Below are 17,409 nucleotides of genomic sequence, written 5' to 3'. Positions count from 1 at the left end.
CATTTGACTCCAAAACGAATGAGATTCTCTGCTGCTATTTTCGTATATCTTTTCAAGAATAACTCCTTAAGTAACTCCCAAAGTCCTTCGCCGCGAGGCTCGGAAAAAGTGAACAGCGCGAGTGGCAGGTGAGGCAGGTTCCCACCCTCCTCGCTCCCCCGCCGTTGCTCCGCGCTAACACCACGTCGAGCGGGCTCTCCGCGCGGCGCTGTGGAAGGTATGACCCAGGTTTCGGTCGAGAGCCGCCGGTGCAAAAGTCTTGTTGCCAGGTTACATCACTGTTGTTGTTGTGCGCGCTCGTGCCAGATCTGCTGCAGCTTTTCCTCTCTCTCTCTCTCTCTCTCTCTCTCTCTCTCCCTCCACTGCGCCGATCGCACTTCAGAGATTGTTGTCATAAAAGGGCGTGCGCACACAGTCGACCAGGTCCTCTTCCAGGGCTTTTCCTCCCGTCCAAATTTGGAATCTTGGACACGGGGCAATGCAAGAGATTCATTGTAATGGCCAAATTGTGTTGCTTGCCAAACACGTCGCTTTGTTTTTGCCGAGGTGCCATCGTCTTTGAGGGAGATTCTAGACTTAAAAAGGAGTCACTTGAAGTCTACCAGATAATCTTTGTTCACTCCGAAATGTAAAAGATCTTGGACTTTACTAGAAAATAAATGTCATACTTTCACATTAGAACTGAACAAAATAACTAATTCAATGTTTTTTCCTGACGAGCTTTGCAATTTATGTTTGAACAATATGATTTTCTTCAAAGTTGAAATGTGTCCCGGAGAATTGACAAAGGGCAGAACGTGTTTGTAGAGCTCTAAACGTCAGAATAAGACGAGTTATTTAGTTTCCGGAGTAAACGATGGTATTTCAAAATCTGCAGCCTATTTCACTTTGTTTATATTTACCATGAAGTATTATGCTGGTTTTCTTTAGGTACGATATGCTTGAGGAAATCTGAATCAGATTGTTGTCTTCATTGACTTTACTTTGATTCTTACTGTAAAAGATCTGCTTCACACCTTTTGTTGCTGCATGGTTGGTCTTCCTTTAAAGCAGTCACTAATGGATCCATGCTTACATTTTCTTCACGTTTTAAGTACAATCTCATCTTAAGAACCAGTTGTAAATGAGACGAGATCATATGTAGCATTCAAACACATGGACCAGTGCTGAAAATGCTCAACAATAAAGTACCTCAAAAGCCATCAAAGGTCGACTCTTAGAAAAGTACTCGCTCGGATAGTGGAACTACTCGGTTGTTCCAGGAGTGTAGTTTGGTTTACGATGGCTCCAAATCTGTTCCCGAATACTAGTGCCGGGTGATATTGACATGACTAAATGTTTGTTTGGAGTATATAACGACATTCTCAGACAGTATCTGAAATAATGCAATAACATAAGTAGATCATAATTGTACACTTTGTTCATTGTAAAGCACATTATTGATCTAAAATGGCTTAATAATAGAAGCAGGTCCAGTCCACGTTCTCATTTAGGGCTGTTAAACAATGGTATTGGCTTCCATCTGAACAGCTGAATTTAAACAACCTTCACTAGAGAAGTAAAAGACCAGAGATGTTTACACATTTGCATGTACAATATGATTGAACTATACAAGTGTTTATTGATTGTGTATGATGTGATGTACTGCATGTTTGGATTGTATGACTAAATCAAGGCCAATGCAAGTTTTAATTGTTAATTGTTTAAATGTTATACTCAATGATTGTACTGTAGTCCATTTTATGTTGGATGAGTGCAAATACTGTGGTTAAGTGTAAATCTGAATGTATTATCTGCACTCTATATAATGCACATTATGAAAACAGGAGCACTTAAGCCTTAATTGCAGGACGATAAAGGATAACTTCAAACATGCAGGAATCAATCAAAATACAGCTTTTGGTAATGATTATCCGTGTTGTTGTTATATGTACCCTTTAAATGTGAGATGCAAGTATTGGACAAATATGAAAAAATTCTAAAATGACCACCCAACGGCAGAAATATAATTTTATACCCTTTTTGTCCAGTCTTTAATGCTAATTGACTCTTTTGGCAGTGTTTTTACAATGGGAAATACCTAATATTCAAACAACATTGCCCATATACTATATATTGACTTCCTATAACCTATATATTTGCATTCGGGTGGCGATTTGAATGTCCACGTGTGACTGTGAATGTACATAATGATTAAACCCTGATTGAGCCGCCGCTCGACAGTCGTACGACACTCTGAAGTTCATCACCGCTCTTCTTTACGTATGTCTCCGTGTATGTAGCCAAACAGAAACGCTCCGGCGCTCTAGCCCCGAGCCCACCGCGGTACAAAGGGGATTAATTGCATGAATTGCCCATAAGTGGCGAGGAGCGTTGGCGTTGTCCTCGTCAGCGTCGCGTGTGTGTGTGTCGCGTGGAAGAAAAGAGCGCGAGCGTAATGCCCCTCGCCGCTCCCCCACAGACGACAATGAGTCTTAATGCCCAGCGATTTCACACACTCTAGTGCTTCTGTGCTCAATAATGACGGGGCAAAGTCATCGCCGGCCCGCTCTTTTGTCCGTGGCCTGTAATCACGTTTCATTCAGCCGCTTCCTTTTTCTTCAGAGGTCGTCATAACTGGGGCTGAAACGAGTGATTAATCGCAACTGATTGATTAGCGGAATAATTGTCAAACAATTTAGTAATTGAATAATCATTACCTGGGCTATACGGAGACCAAAACGTGCCGTGTGGTGAGAGAAGAGGTCTTATGAGGAATTGACTCAAAAATGGCAAAACGTATGTTAAAGTTTGAGTTTTTGATGAGAAATGTTGTAAATTGACTATAGCTTTATTGGCGTCTCATGTTCACTGCTTTTTGTGATCTCAAAACGCATCGAAAGAATGATCGCTTGATGAATGCATTACTAAAATGATTGTTGCATGCAGCTTTTGTCTGTTATCTAAACTTTGAGTGTTAACTACAGTATTTTCTGGACTATAAGTCGCACCGGAGTATAAGTCGCACCAGCCAAAAAAAGCATAATAGAGAAGAAAAAAACGTATATAAGTTGCACTGGAGTATGAAATAAGGTTGCAAGTGTGAAAATAACAAATAATGTCACATATAAGTCACTCCGAGTATAAGTATATAAGTCAAAACTATGAAAAAATGTGCGACTTATAGTCCGGAAAATACGGTAAAGATTGTATAGCATCTCTCAGTACATCACGATGACAACATAAGGTCAGTGAAGTGTAAATTACTTACTTTACTCTACTTTGTCACACCCACAATAAAAACTAAAACCAGGCTAAAATTTGAACTATAAAATAAAAATTCTGTATTTTTAAATTTTTATTTTTATTTTTTTCATTATCGTGCAGCTTTATCTTAATAAAACTGTACTTTATGTGTTTGAATTCCGTGTCAGACGTCGGAGAAACAAAAATAACATTTATCAAGCGTCTGATTTTAACGCCGTCTGTCAACCGTGCACTATTTGACACAAAGGAATGCGCGGATAAATTTTTCCTGTCTTCTATTTCTTGCTCGTGTTTGTAATTCTCCGCCTTTGCAATACGTTATCTGAAACATGGAGTTGAGTGATCTCCCGCTGACTGTAAACTAAGGCCAAGAGGCAGGTGTCACATTTTTTACCTGCGTTCCTAGAAAAAAAATAGTGGGACCCGTTTTGCGTACTCGGCAGTAATGCGTATCCGTATGGTGTTTAATCATAGAGCTGGTACAGGGCTGCGGCTGTGTTCTTTGATATGAACATGTGTCTACAAGAAGCAGCGTTCCTCAACACCAACCCTACACTTTCATGTGGGATTAAAACCAGGGTCTACGATGACGCTACACAATATTTGGCGTTTATACGGATAGAGGGCTGAAATCTTATTGTTGGGACTAGAAACTTTTCTGCTGAATTCAAACTATTAAATCCAAATGTACAGTAATTCACATTTTGGTGGTCAGATTTTTTACTTCCTTTGACTGGGCGAAATACCAGACTATAGGTGTGTGTAATATTGACAAAAAACAAAACATTTCTTTTGAGTGTCTTTAAAATATATTTGCAATCCAACAGAAATGTCTTTCAATGTATTATTAAAATGTATTATTAAGTAGCAGGCTAATGAAAGAAGTGCAAATATATCACTTTATACCAGTGTTTGAGTGATTACAACATGGATTTGTTTAATTTTATTTTTAATCTGCTCTTTTATCAACATTTTTAAATAGTTTTTTTTATGATAAAGGATATGCTCAATAGTCATCTTTTTCATTCAAAACGATTTACATTATGATGTTATTACCATGCCAGAGTCATGTTTTGTGTTTTAGACCTGTTATTACTGATGATGTTGTTAATTCCTTTCATTTAGTCTCTTTTTTTTAAATTTTGTAGTGTTTTTCCACCACATCTGTGAGACCCGGGCTTTGGATCTAGAAAGAAAGCCTTTTCCCCTGCCCCGTGCGTCATGCTCGGTGATTATCGATACTGGACATTTCTAACTGACCAAACCTCTTGCGGCTTTGTTTTCTGTTGCATTATCTTCCTCATTTGCAACACTTTGGATGTGGAAAGGTCATTGTGTATCATTACGTCCGCTCTGACTCTACACTTTGCCAACGCGCGCAGCTGCCGACGCAATCGACGAATGTGGCGTCGGGTAATCCCTGCCCGTCGCTCAGTTTGTGCCCGCGTTGAGGACTGCGTGAGAGAAGATGTGCAAAGTATATATAAATGTAGATACCGTATTTTCCACTCTATAGGACGCACTGGATTCTAAGGCGCACTGTCAATGAATGGTCTATTTTCGATCATTTTTCATATATAAGGCGCACCGGACTATAAGGGGCACTGTCGTTTTTTTTAAAATAGAAAATTAAAGGCTTATAAGTTTGCCTTATAGTGCAAAATATTAAAATTATTTAGTTTATAGTGAAAAATACTACAGATAAGACTCAACACAAGGGAATTATGGTGATATTTCTGTTTTTTTGCTCTTTCAACTAAGCATTTCCATGAATCTGACCTTATTTCTGACTCCAAATGCACACAAAAGATGATAAAATTACATAAGTTCACTGAAAAGTACAAAGAACCTGCCCAAAAATGCCTCCAAAATCTCCAGCTGGCTCCCTGTTGCTTCTCCATTCTGCTGTTCTCCCTTAATCCTAATAAATGAATTGAGTGAAGAAACGCATCGACCGCCCAACTGAATAAGTGACCAAAACATTTCACTTCAGTCTGTTGTTTAAGCCTCAACTCGCACGTTTAAAGGCACGTTGTAACGCATTACAGCTGAATATCGTGGTGGGTGTACTACAGCTTTTCAGAAAGGGTTTTGAAAAGCAGTTTTGTCAGTTTCTTTTGGGCAGTGACAGCGATCAAGACCCTTTTTGCTCTTAGCGACAGGTCAAAGTGCTGTGCTCTGGCCGTCTCGCTGTGGGCTTGTAATCTTTGTATGCGTGTGTGTAGCGTGGACCCGGCCTGGTGCCAGCGTGAATGTAGTTTTGAACACACTCCCCTGCTGGTTCGTCACTCTTATCTTATGCCTCCTGCAGTGATATCTGCCAACTAAATCTGGCCAGTCTTAGAAATGCAAGGTACTAGCCGCAGACACGGATAATTGGGCATCAGCGCTGAAAAGCAGTATAAAATAACTAGAAATGTGTGCCATGTTCTGCATTTGTTAGTCATGTAAAAAGGATACACATTTACAGAACCTTACAGAATTGTATAATGCACCCTTCTGTTTGTACTGAATGACTAGACTATTCTATTTTATTTTCCTCAACAACGGTACAGACATATTAAAGGTGATTTATGTAAATTTTCTTGGAGGTTTTAGCCTGAACATCAGTCTCTTCCAGCCTGATGCGCTCCTCTTCTCCTTCCTCCTCTCCTCTCTTCTCGTCTCTTCTTTCCTCGCCACAGTCCAGGGTTCTCTAATTAAGACAGGGACGGGCCACAGCACATTACAGAGCAGCTGGATCGTTAGGCTGGGGGTCAAAAGGCTCTGGTCTCTGTAGTCATTCATACGGACACAGCAATTTGTATCTTATCACCTCTGGCTCTGCAGGCCTTTTATGCAAGAGACAGTAGAAATGTAATGGAACGTATATAAATGTCAAATGCTTCTTAATCCGATTTGTCGCGCCTTTTCTCTTCACCTTCTACTCTGCAGACTTCAGACATGACACGGACAGCTGTGTCCTGCAGAGGTTCTCTGATGACTCTACCATCACAGGACTCATCACGGACGACGATGACGCGGAATACAGAGGACTGGCGCAGGACTTTGTGGACTGGTGTCAGCGGAACCACCTCCTCATCAACGCAGGGAAGACCAAGGAGATGGTGGTGGATTTCCGCAGACGCCACTCCACTGCCCCTTCACCAGTGAACATCCAGGGACGGGACATTGAGAGAGTGACTCATACAAGTACCTAGGTCTTCATCTGAACCACAAACTGGACTGGACTCATAACACAGACGCACTGTACAGAAAGAGCCAGAGTCGGCTCTACCTCCTGAGGAGACTCAGGTCTTTTGGAGTGATAGGGCCACTCCTGAAGACCTTCTACGACTCTGTGGTGGCATCAGCTCCTGTAGGTGTGGCCTGCTGGAGCAGCAGCATCACAGAGAGGGAGAGGACGAAGCTGGACAAAGTCATCAAGAAGTCCAGCTCCGTCCTGGGCTGTGCTCTGGACTCGGTGCAGGAGGTGGGGGACAGAAGGGTCCTGGCTAAACTCACATCTATGCAGGACCATGAGTGTCGCCCCCTGCAGGACACTCTGTCCGCTCTGGAGAGCAGCTTCAGTGAGAGACTGATCCACCCTCGCTGTGGGAAAGAGACGTTTCACAGGTCTTTCCTTCCTGCTGCTGTCAGACACAAACACTGCTAGCCCTGAACATGTGTCATTCATCTTCACAATCATGTGCAATCCACTATACTCATGTGCAATACTGTGACATAATACCAATCATCCCTGGTGCAATATTTTTTGTCTATATAACAGCTGTAAATAAGTGTTTTTATTAATTATAAATATTATAAATAATACAAATTTTGTTGTGTGTTTTCATAAGTTATCTGTTTTTTTATTATTTACTTCTGTGCCATATCTTTGTTGCAACACTTGAATTTCCCCATTGTGGGACAAATAATGGTTATCTTATCTTATTTCTTGCGTCAGTACATGTACATTGGTGGAAAGTAAGTACAAAAGTAAAAGCACTGTACTGGGTATTTGTGTATTGGTAAACAGCGAGTGCTTTTTACTTTTACGTCACTACTATTCCCAGACCAGTCGAGAGACATTGTCCCTCCAGCGTGTCCTGGGTCTTCTCCGGGGCCTCTCCCCGGTGGGACAAAATTTATGCTATTTTAATTTTGTGCAATATACTTTATGTATGTTGACTGCCATTTTGACTCTTAAGGTTTAAGAAGCTAGTAGGGATGAAAATAAAGTAAATGGGACAAAAACATATAAAAAATAATAAAAATGTTACTTACATTTGTATTTATTGTTTGGACTATATATTGAATTAAAAAAGACTCAATACTGCCTCTAGAATAGTCACAATTATAATATTTGGACCTGAATAATCACAATTGTCTAACCAAATAATCTTGCCATCCTTAGAAGCTCGGTAGAGAAACGGCCAAAAGGAAAGTACCTAAACTGACAAATGCATGTTCATTTTTAAAAGCGTTCAATAAACAAATCATTTTAAGTTCTTTTGGTGAACTGACATCATAAAATATAACTTAACATTTCACCTTTTTGCCAGCTGTTTGTGCTGCTAAAAGGCGAGTTTGAAACTAGCCTCCTCCGGTTACTTCACAGTGATAAATCTCTGTTGTACCGGTATGTCAAATATTTGACCCGTTGCAGTCTGTCGGGGCTCTTATTTTCAGAGCGGGAGCACTCTCAGGTTCCCACATGCTTCGTCATGAAAAAAATAATCCAACATCTTAGTGAGGATTCCTCTCTCTGCCCCTCCCCCGCTCAGACTGCAGCGTCATCGTGGTTCAGGCTCGTCTGACACGAGCTCTCCGTTTGGCTTATTTTCAGATCCACTGGACACTATACCACCCGGGATGTCAAGATTGTTTAATTGTGTTAATTCATGTCACAATATAAAAGTAAGAACTAAAAAAATATATATGGAGACTGTTTTAGAAGCCAAATTAAGTATGTTTATTGAATTTACAGTCTATTTAAGTAAGTAGTTTTTTTCACATTGTATTTTGTTATTCAGAAACTTGCATTTCTCAGAGCAGGTCAAAGTAGAATGCCATACTTGAATACTATTTTTAGGTAATGCATTTTACAGAGGATAATTTGACTTGCTACATCTGAGAGCTGCTACTGTGTACTTTCTACTTCAGCACATTCTTGAACTGGACTGAAAAGTTCCGTATTTTTCCCTTGGGTTTGAGTATATATTTTTTTTACATTATATCGTTTTTTGTCTTATTAGCTATAGTTTGTTATTCAGAAAGTTACGTTTTGCAAAGCTGGTCACAAACTTGTGGTAAAATATCAAGAGTTAGTCTCGGTAATTGTGATTAATCGCTAAATTGTGTTTTGTTTTTTCTCACACTAATCGAAACACAAACATTGAACCAGATTTTGTTTAGAGGTTAAAGTTTTGCATTGTTGACAGAAATGATTAAAACATGTTAGAAATTTAAAGGAGGGATCAGGAATGTGATGAAACATAACCAAACCCTGATATGTGATGCACGCTCTTGAAAAATAAGCCATATTTAAAACTATAACTGTACAAAAGTTATGATTGAGAATCCTTGACTCACCTAATCGTCCAGCTTTTGTAATGTTTTTTCTCTGATCACAATTCTCTGACAAGACCTGAAAGCACAACTGACCACAGGTATTATTATTTCAGATAAAAAAATGCCACAGTATGGGGATTTATGTCTACGTGAAAAGCATTACATTTAGACACGTAATGACTTCTCTGCTCGCAATGTGTGACGTCTGCAGCCTGCACTCCAGACTCTTTTCAAGATGACACCGGCTGGCTTGTTTACGGCCACATTTAGGCCAGAAGGAGGGAGGATGGAAGGAAGAGCGAGGGGAGAGGAAAAGGGAGAGCAGGAGCTGGCAGGCGCTGGAGAAAGCAGAGGGGGTTTACTGGCCTCGAGAGAGTCGGAATTCCTCCTGAGCTGTTCCCCCATTTGGCTGGCAGTTGTGAAAACAATTGCCTGGCATTTACTCTCTCTCTCCCCCTCTCTCTCTCTCTTTGCAGATGGAGTCCCAGCTATGAGTCAGCTTGGAGCAGCGAGTGGTGGAGGAGAAAGTGGTGGGCTCTCAAGCACAAGAGATATAGGCATTACTTTGCTCTCGCATGTTGTTTTGATGGTGGCCAAGCTGTTCACATTTGCATTAGTTGGTTCCCCTATACATTATATACTGCATGTACTTACAGTTACAGAGTCGAGACTGTATACATTTTTGGCGTGCATCAGCGTGGTACATGGCATTTACTTGGTTGTTCTGGTTACTTGGTGGACTGGTTTGGACGTTGTACACTGGTTTCTCTGTTCCAGCTGAGGGTATTGCATTCTTCTGTTGTGCCTTTGGGCAAGAGGATTCTTCTCTTTCCTTTCTTTCAGTGGCTGTAGCATTGTGTCTAATGCATTTTTGCGCTGGTGGTTCGAGAAATGAACTTCAATGAGTGTGTACCCGATTTTCAAACCGCGAAAGGAGGAAGTGTAAATATGTCTAGCCAGTTCCTTATGAATTTGTGTGTGTGTGTGTATTTGTGTGTGTGTGTGTATTTGTGTGTCGGCTTTAGAATGGCTTTTTTCAGACTGAAGTGAAACTGAGGAGCAGTCGATCAGAGCGCTGCATACAGATTTTATTTCAAGGTTTACAAAAGATAAATTACTTAATTATTTATATATATATATATATATATATATATATATATATATAAATATATATAAATACAAAGTGCAGCTTTTTACAGTAGACTCTTCCCCCAGTGTGAATACCTTAATTTTTTGGCTTCATTGGATATTAAATCTGACAAAATTTGCAAATTCTTCAAGCTAAAATGCGTCATTGTGAATAGGGAGCATACATGCAGTTGCACAGCGGGTCGAGCATGTGACACACAACGATTCTAAAGCAAGTTTCTGCTTTAAGTGTTCTTTACAGTCAAGTTTTAAACAGACAGATCCAAACTAGGGCTGAAAGAGTATTATCAAACACATTTGCAATTTGAAAGGTCACAATAGACAAATTGCAAAAGCTACAGTACTGTTTATAATGTCCAAAAATGCAGTACACAACAAAGAACTTACTCTGTACTTGTGGGCGTGTACTGAAATCTCTCTATTTCATTTGTCTCATGTTTATGCTCTACGATGTGTTCAAAACATGCTCTTTGAAATCATTTTTAACACATTCATTGCATGTCTAATCGCTCGAATCCAAAGTAGATCTTAAACCAAGCTAACCATTCTCTTTTCCTTGTTTCTAGGGTCCACCAGGTGAAGATGCATCACTGATGTCTTGAGCTGAGGGGCACCCCGACGTCACACATCTGCCTACATCAGTTCTTCGCGCTTGGCCCGCTCCCCCAGAGTCGCCCAGAGCTCCGGGCAGCAGCAGCGGCAGACTCCTCCACCTCTCCTCCCCGCTCCCCCTCCGCCCCAGCCCAGCCGCCAACATGACATCGGAGCTGGAGAGCAGCCTGACCTCCATGGACTGGCTCCCACAGCTGACCATGCAGGCGGCCATCCGGAAAGCGGACGCGCAGAACGCCCACGGCCCCAGCATGGGTAAGAAGAGCGCTCTGCTGGACCCCAACACCACGCTGGACCAGGAGGAAGTCCAGCAGCACAAGGACGGCAAGCCTCCGTACAGCTACGCCACGCTCATCACGTTCGCCATCAACAGCTCGCCAAAGAAGAAGATGACCCTGAGCGAGATCTACCAGTGGATCTGCGATAACTTCCCCTACTACAGAGAGGCGGGCAGCGGCTGGAAGGTAGGACTCTGAACCACGTCGATAAACCGCACATGGAGGTTTTGGTGAACTATCTTTGGCACATTTAGATGGAGAACCGTTGTCTTCATCAGCTGTGTATTTCACTTTTATGTTGAACGTTTTTGCGATTCGATCTTGGATAGTTGTCGTCTTGTTTTTGAGGAGTAGTTGCGGTGTTGTCCTCTGGCAGTGGTAGGACGGCGAAGAAAGAATTGAATGGCTATGTGGCGGTGCTCTTTGCAAAGCTACAGCTGAACTAAGACTCCGTACATAGAAGTTTTTGCCCTCAGTCATGCTGACATCGCACTTGGGAGAATAAAATGCTCTGTAACGAAACGCAGGCAGCGCACTGCAGTCTTAATTGGACCAGAATAGATGCTTTTACAGTATATCTGTGCTGGAGCAAAACAGGTTTTACTTTTCGGGTACAGCTCCTTTTAAAGCACATATTTAAAAGTCAATTCAGCCCACATTTTGTCAGATATTTTGTGCGTTTGATAAACAGTTTCGCAACAGTTTCAAAGTCATTGCTGTCGTCAGTTTTATACAGATGAGTTCAGGTGCCACTTTTACTGGTTGTTGGTTGAAATACAAACCATTGAAGAATAGCCCATGCATCGTATTTCATTTGACATTAGCACATGTATTTTCACCTGATTTTTCACTTGTTTGAGTATTGTATTTGTGCAAGCAGGTGTTGATGCCATACACGGCTTAAACTGACTGAAAAGGATCCCAACGCTGCCTGTCCTGAAGTGAATAAGCGTAATGCCTCTGTTGTTGTAATCCAAACACGTGCACGTTGTCAGTTCTGCTTATTCACGGCACATTCCTCAACAGTAAACACAAAAACATGTATTTCCCAACCTAAACCGCATGATGCTTCCTACTCTTGCACAGAGCCTCTCCATACTGCTGTAATCACCACTGTCCCATTCCTAAAAGCTTGGCCTCTGAGTGCACCAATCACCTCGGCGGTCTCTCCACTCTTCACCCAAATGAAAACCGCTGCAGCTCTCAGACGGGAATAAGTGTTAAGCCCTGGATTAATATTCACCAAAGTGGGCCCTATCTGTTCCAACACAGACTAAATGGCCCATTCACAGCTCGTATTATTCATTGCAGATGCCTTGATAGCAGCGCGGCCATTATGCAGAAGGAGGAGATCCAGTGCTGTGTCATCATCTCAAGGAGCGCGCGATATAGCGAGATGAAGCTATGCTGATTGCCTTTTAAAGCGGCCCCAGATGGAAATTGATATTACAATGAGTTTTCCAATCAGACGGCGTTTATTGGGAATGGGATCTTAGGCATTGCTTTATTGCAGTCAGACAAGATGTATGAAGCCCATTTCCTGAGGCGACAAGATCTGGAGGTTTTTGGTGTTGAGGTGTGTGTGAGAGAATGAGAGATGGAGAGATCTCGGGAGGTAGAGGGAGGACGGAAGGAGAAACAGAGCAGGGTTTTATTATAAATGGATTGATTTGGTTTGGGTAGCCCTTTTGGTGAGGAAATGAATTGTTGTATTATCCACACCCGTGTTTCTGCTTTTACCTTTTATCATCTCTTATTTGGTTGTCAACTGTAGACGCTCGTGTTGTGATGCCGTGTCTGCTCCTGATACAATAATTCTCTCCCTCAATGTTTGCAGTCTGTTTTTTGATGTTACTGACTTATTCTGCCGAATTACACTCCAATGAAGGCCTTTCTTGGCCAATTTATTGCTTAATGTCTTCATCTGGACATAGGTAATAACTTTCAGGAGGTATATTTGAAAGCAGCCGCTTATTGTGTCCTTGGGCAAGACACGTTACCTGGCTTTCCATTTTGTGCGCAATCATTGTAGATGAGGAGGTGCAAAACTGTTTTTTTTTTAATCTATTTGAATTTTATTCCTAAATTTGACACGTATAAAAATAAGGCTACCGTACTTTTCGGACTTTAAGCCGCTACTTTTTTCCCACGCTTTGAACCCTGTGGTCATTATAACTGAATCTAATAGATTTTACTGTCTAACGACCACTGGGGGGCCATCTAGCAGGATGCCTAATTGTTTGACACACTGTAGAAGAAGTTTGTGTACATATGTTATAACGTGGGCACCTGCGGCTTATTGACAGGTGCCCACGTATATGTAAAAGTTCCATTTTCTTTGTAAATGTTGTTTGCGCGGCTTTTATTCAGGAGCTGTATAGCCTGTAAAGTACGGTGCACATCGCGTGATTCTCTGTGGTTAAGTTGATTTAAAAAGGGATGACATAAGGAGTATCCAGGTGATCCTTACAGATCGTATTAACCCTAACCCTAGGAGAGGGTCAATCTCGTCTTTTGATGAGTTAATTAACGTATATGTTCGATGTTTCCCTGCTTCTGACTAGTCGCTCCAGCAGCTTTGAAGAATGGGTCGAATGCAGAGAATTAATTAAGTATAAAAGCACTCTTCCTCTATTGCATTATTATTCTGTCGACAGTCAAAAGGATTTAAATCTGTCATTAATCTTTAGTCCTTCTATTTCTGGCTGGAGATTGGCTCGTGTCTGGTTTCAGTTTAGCTTTTTCTATTTGGATCATCACTTTTTAGACCTGACTTGGCTGCAGAGCAGAAATACCCTTTGCATTTCTAAGTGCGAAAACCACATCACTTCTCTGCAAGGCGCAGGAAAATGCCAAATGTGCTTTGAAGATTTTCTATTTGCCTAAATCTATGTCACCACGTTGGTGGTTCTTGGTGACAAGGTGGGGCTTCTAAGAATACAGTTACAATGGCGTAATCTGGTACTGAGGTTTGACATTAGATCGGGATTTTTTAATTAGATCTCTTCTTGCTGTCGGCGGCTGAGCAGACTACCGTCACTTTGTTTTCCTGTTACTGTAGTTTGGGAGTTTACAAAATGACAGTTTCATCTCAGTTTCAGAAAATGTTCTAAACAAATAATTCTGACGCAACTAGGAGCGTTTGTGGTTTTGTTATGAGAGGTGTTTTCTTCCAGGGTGTTGAACTTGTTGCCATAGACCAGCTTGCTTATTGATTATGGAATACAGGAATTAATTCATGTAACCTTTGCTGGTTTTGTATCAAATAATATTTGTTAATGTGCATCTAAAGTTTTGTCAACAATGTACTTCCAACTAGGTGTGGGCGAGTTCAACAAAAATGTATCTCTAATGATATTCAGCTGAAATTTAACAGGAATGTTTCATTTGTCAAGATTAAAGTATTGCACAAAACACGACTGGACCATAAAATTAACCACCGATGTACTCAATATTCAAATCATGCATATCTCTAAAACAACAATACAATATTATACATGTCTTGACACATCTCCCACCTCTACTTCCAACCCAGTCCCTGAATTACTCAGTAGCTCAAATGATTAGCTCACTCTTTACTGGATGGATAGTGCTAATGTTAACTTTGCATAATTACTTATATAAACATGTTCAATATTCTCTCTCCAAGGTTCCTAATGTATAATACCATTTAGCAAGAACTGAGAAATCTGTGTTTTCCTTGTGAATGCACCGCGTCTCTTTGTCACCCTGAAAATGCTCTGCCGTGTTGTGCTTTCGTGGTTTGCTTAATTAGCTGATTACTGGCGTGCTCGGGTGAGGTGAATGTAGGTCGCTGTAGCCCCCCTCCCCAAACCTCCTCCTCTTAAACCCCCCCAACAGCCAACTCTGCCCCAGGAGACATGCCTTTGCTCGCTCTATGATAATAACCAGTGGAGCTGCCCGTGCTAATCCAGACACCGGCGACGCATTCAATCATCTCCATAAATACTCCATTAGACCGCGCTTTTAAGAGATATCAATAAGTGCAGTCAATAAAAACAGATAATTCATCAAGGTCAAAAATGTGAGGGCTGCTGCAGCAGAGTTATGTGTCTCTACCTGCTGCCTCTTTGAGCAGGTAATTACTGAGCGCTGCTCTTAACACCCTCCGAGCACTCAGGCGTTCGGCGAGACGGTCGTGTGCGGTGTTTTCTGCTACAGTATTGTCTTGAAAAGGCTGTGTTATTGCTCCACCAATACTATTCACTCTGCACTATTTCTGACCATCTTTAAATGTTTGTGTGAATATCTGTGTACATACCGAGACAAGTTTATTTTTTATTTTTTTACCTTATTTTATTAGTACATTTTTAAAGGTTGAATGGACGATTTTTTTGGCATAAATCTGAGTCTTATTTCCTCGTGGCGCGGACTGCCGATTAGTCCTGCCACGTATCAATCATAAAACGCACCTATCGCTCACCTGCAGCCGCGTGCGGCTCGTCCCACGTTTCCGCGTGTCTAAGCGCATTGATCTATCATAATATAGTTCCCTCAGTGTACGGGGCAAAATGAAGACAGAGAAAGACAGTTCGAGCTGACTCAGAAGTGGACAAAAATCTACGGGAGACGACAGATGCGATGTGATCCGTCGTGCTAATAAACAAACGCACGTGTGTGTTGTATCAGTCCGCACGGGGGAGGGCGCATGTGCACTTCCGCCTGCGTTCGCAAATCGCCGAAAAATCGTCCATTGCGCCTTTAATTTATGCATGCCATATTTTACTATAGATGTATTTGATATATTATCATTTTATTTATTAATTGTTTTATGTTGCACCTAATGCCGAGAAAAGTTTCTTTGTTAGCAAATTTTGTTCAATGACAATGGCAATGCTTTTGTCAATTTTTGTATTGGAATTGATAAAGTTGAACGTTCCGTAATATTGCAATAATCTCCTATCTTTAAACACTGTTTTAATTGCTGAATATAGTCTTATTAACTGTGTAATCCCTCATTCATCCAGGAGGGATCCATCATAGAAAAAGATTCAGCAGTAGTCATCTGGACACATTTTTTACAAAAACAAGACATTTCGACTCTCAACCTCATTTTCACTTGTTTTGTAAAAACTTTGTCCAGATGACTACAGCTGAATCTTTTTCTACAATGCCGTCTTACTGTGTGTGGGGTCGCCTCTGGACAGATCTGACCTGTAAGTTGGAGTGGAGTCACCTGCTGGTCTCCAAGGTTGACGGAGCCTCCAGTAGAAAAGTAACACCTTTATTCAGTACTTTAACACTAAAAACAGTCAAATTTAGACTCAAAAGTCTCAACTCGGCTCCAAACCGCGTGTTCTCTGATGGAGGCTGTGGACCTCTGCATTAGAGAGGCCCGAGCTGAGCACTGACTATTAGAAGTGACTGAATCTTGATTAGAATTTGAGTAATCGCACGCATCTGTTTCATTCTCAAACAAGTAGAGCATTTTTAAAATAAAACCGACACTTTGCTATTACTCAAAACAAAGTGTGACAAGCCATTGAAATTCAGATAAAATCAATACAAGACACTGTATTAAAAATCAAGCTACTCTTATTATGATTCTAACATTTCAAACTCGATTTTGATACTAAGGAAAATACTTGATTCTCTATGCTATTTTCCATACCAAGATAGATTAAAAAAAATGCTTTTATTTAGGTCCAGTCTTAAAACGATTAACATTTTCAACACAAAATTATAGTCCTAGTTCTGCTAAAGCTCAAGATCATTCAAACTGTTCTGGAAAGGCCACATTTTGTTACGTCTTATTTTTTATATTGACCCTTGTTCAAATGAGTATCCAGTTTTAATACTAGTTTTAGCACCTGATTTTCGATACTTTGGACAGCCCTGTTTCAAAGTACACTGAAATATCACTGCTCTACTCGAGTTCAGCCGGCTATATTTAAACTCTTAATCTCTTCAGTTCAGCTCTCAGGCGGTCGAACGGCTGCTTGTCTTAAATCTGCCGGTCGCTGCGGAGGTTTGCGTGTCATGAAGTGCCAGTCAGCTCTCGCTCTCTCTGTGGGGCAGATCATTTGCATGCGCGTGGCCCGAAGACGCTCGGAGGCGGCAGCTGTGGTGACGGGGCATTCCCACTCTGCACCCGTCCCGCCGAGAGCTCTTCCCCCTAAAGGGCAAGTGTCACTCAAAATGGCACTCGGGGCGTACAGGAGGCAGTACAGAGCGGGGCAATATGCTTACTGTACGTTATACTTGTCCTTCTCTGCTAATTAAGACTGTTTACGCTTTTGTGAGTCCGTGACATTTCATTCAAGAAAGGTCAGAGACGAGCCAAGAAAGTGGTCTGATTGCGTGCATATTTGTATAGAAACTCTGCTAAAGTCTTTAAATTAATACATTGGTAGTTTTCTCTGAGTAATGTTGTCAAAAATATCCAAAATCAGACGCTAATTAATACTTTAACTATTGACAAGACTAGATACTTACTTGAACATGTAATAATCCTTGAAAAGTGACTTAAATGAGACAAAATGTGAACCGTTTAAGAATGATCTTGAACTTTAGCAGAACCAGTACAACACCACATAGAAACAAAGTGAGG

At 41.2% G+C, this 17,409-nt stretch overlaps 1 protein-coding gene across 1 annotated transcript in view; it reads left to right on the top strand.

The window, feature by feature from the left end:
- Nucleotides 1-17,409, top strand: part of foxj3 (forkhead box J3) — a 121,601-nt gene that overhangs the window by 33,951 nt on the left and 70,241 nt on the right. Inside the window, exon 2 of the mRNA XM_072452544.1 lies at nt 10,515-11,024. Coding sequence (XP_072308645.1) covers nt 10,704-11,024 — 321 coding nt within the window. The 5' untranslated portion in view covers nt 10,515-10,703. The remainder of the gene's footprint in view (nt 1-10,514; nt 11,025-17,409) is intronic.

This window comes from Eucyclogobius newberryi, unplaced genomic scaffold (assembly GCF_026437365.1).
Source record: "Eucyclogobius newberryi isolate DKJ021-1_F unplaced genomic scaffold, fEucNew1.0.hap1 SCAF_19, whole genome shotgun sequence".
Taxonomy (NCBI): domain Eukaryota; kingdom Metazoa; phylum Chordata; class Actinopteri; order Gobiiformes; family Gobiidae; genus Eucyclogobius; species Eucyclogobius newberryi.
The sequence above is the reverse complement of the archived record's forward strand: the minus strand, read 5'-3'. Positions and strand labels throughout refer to the sequence as shown.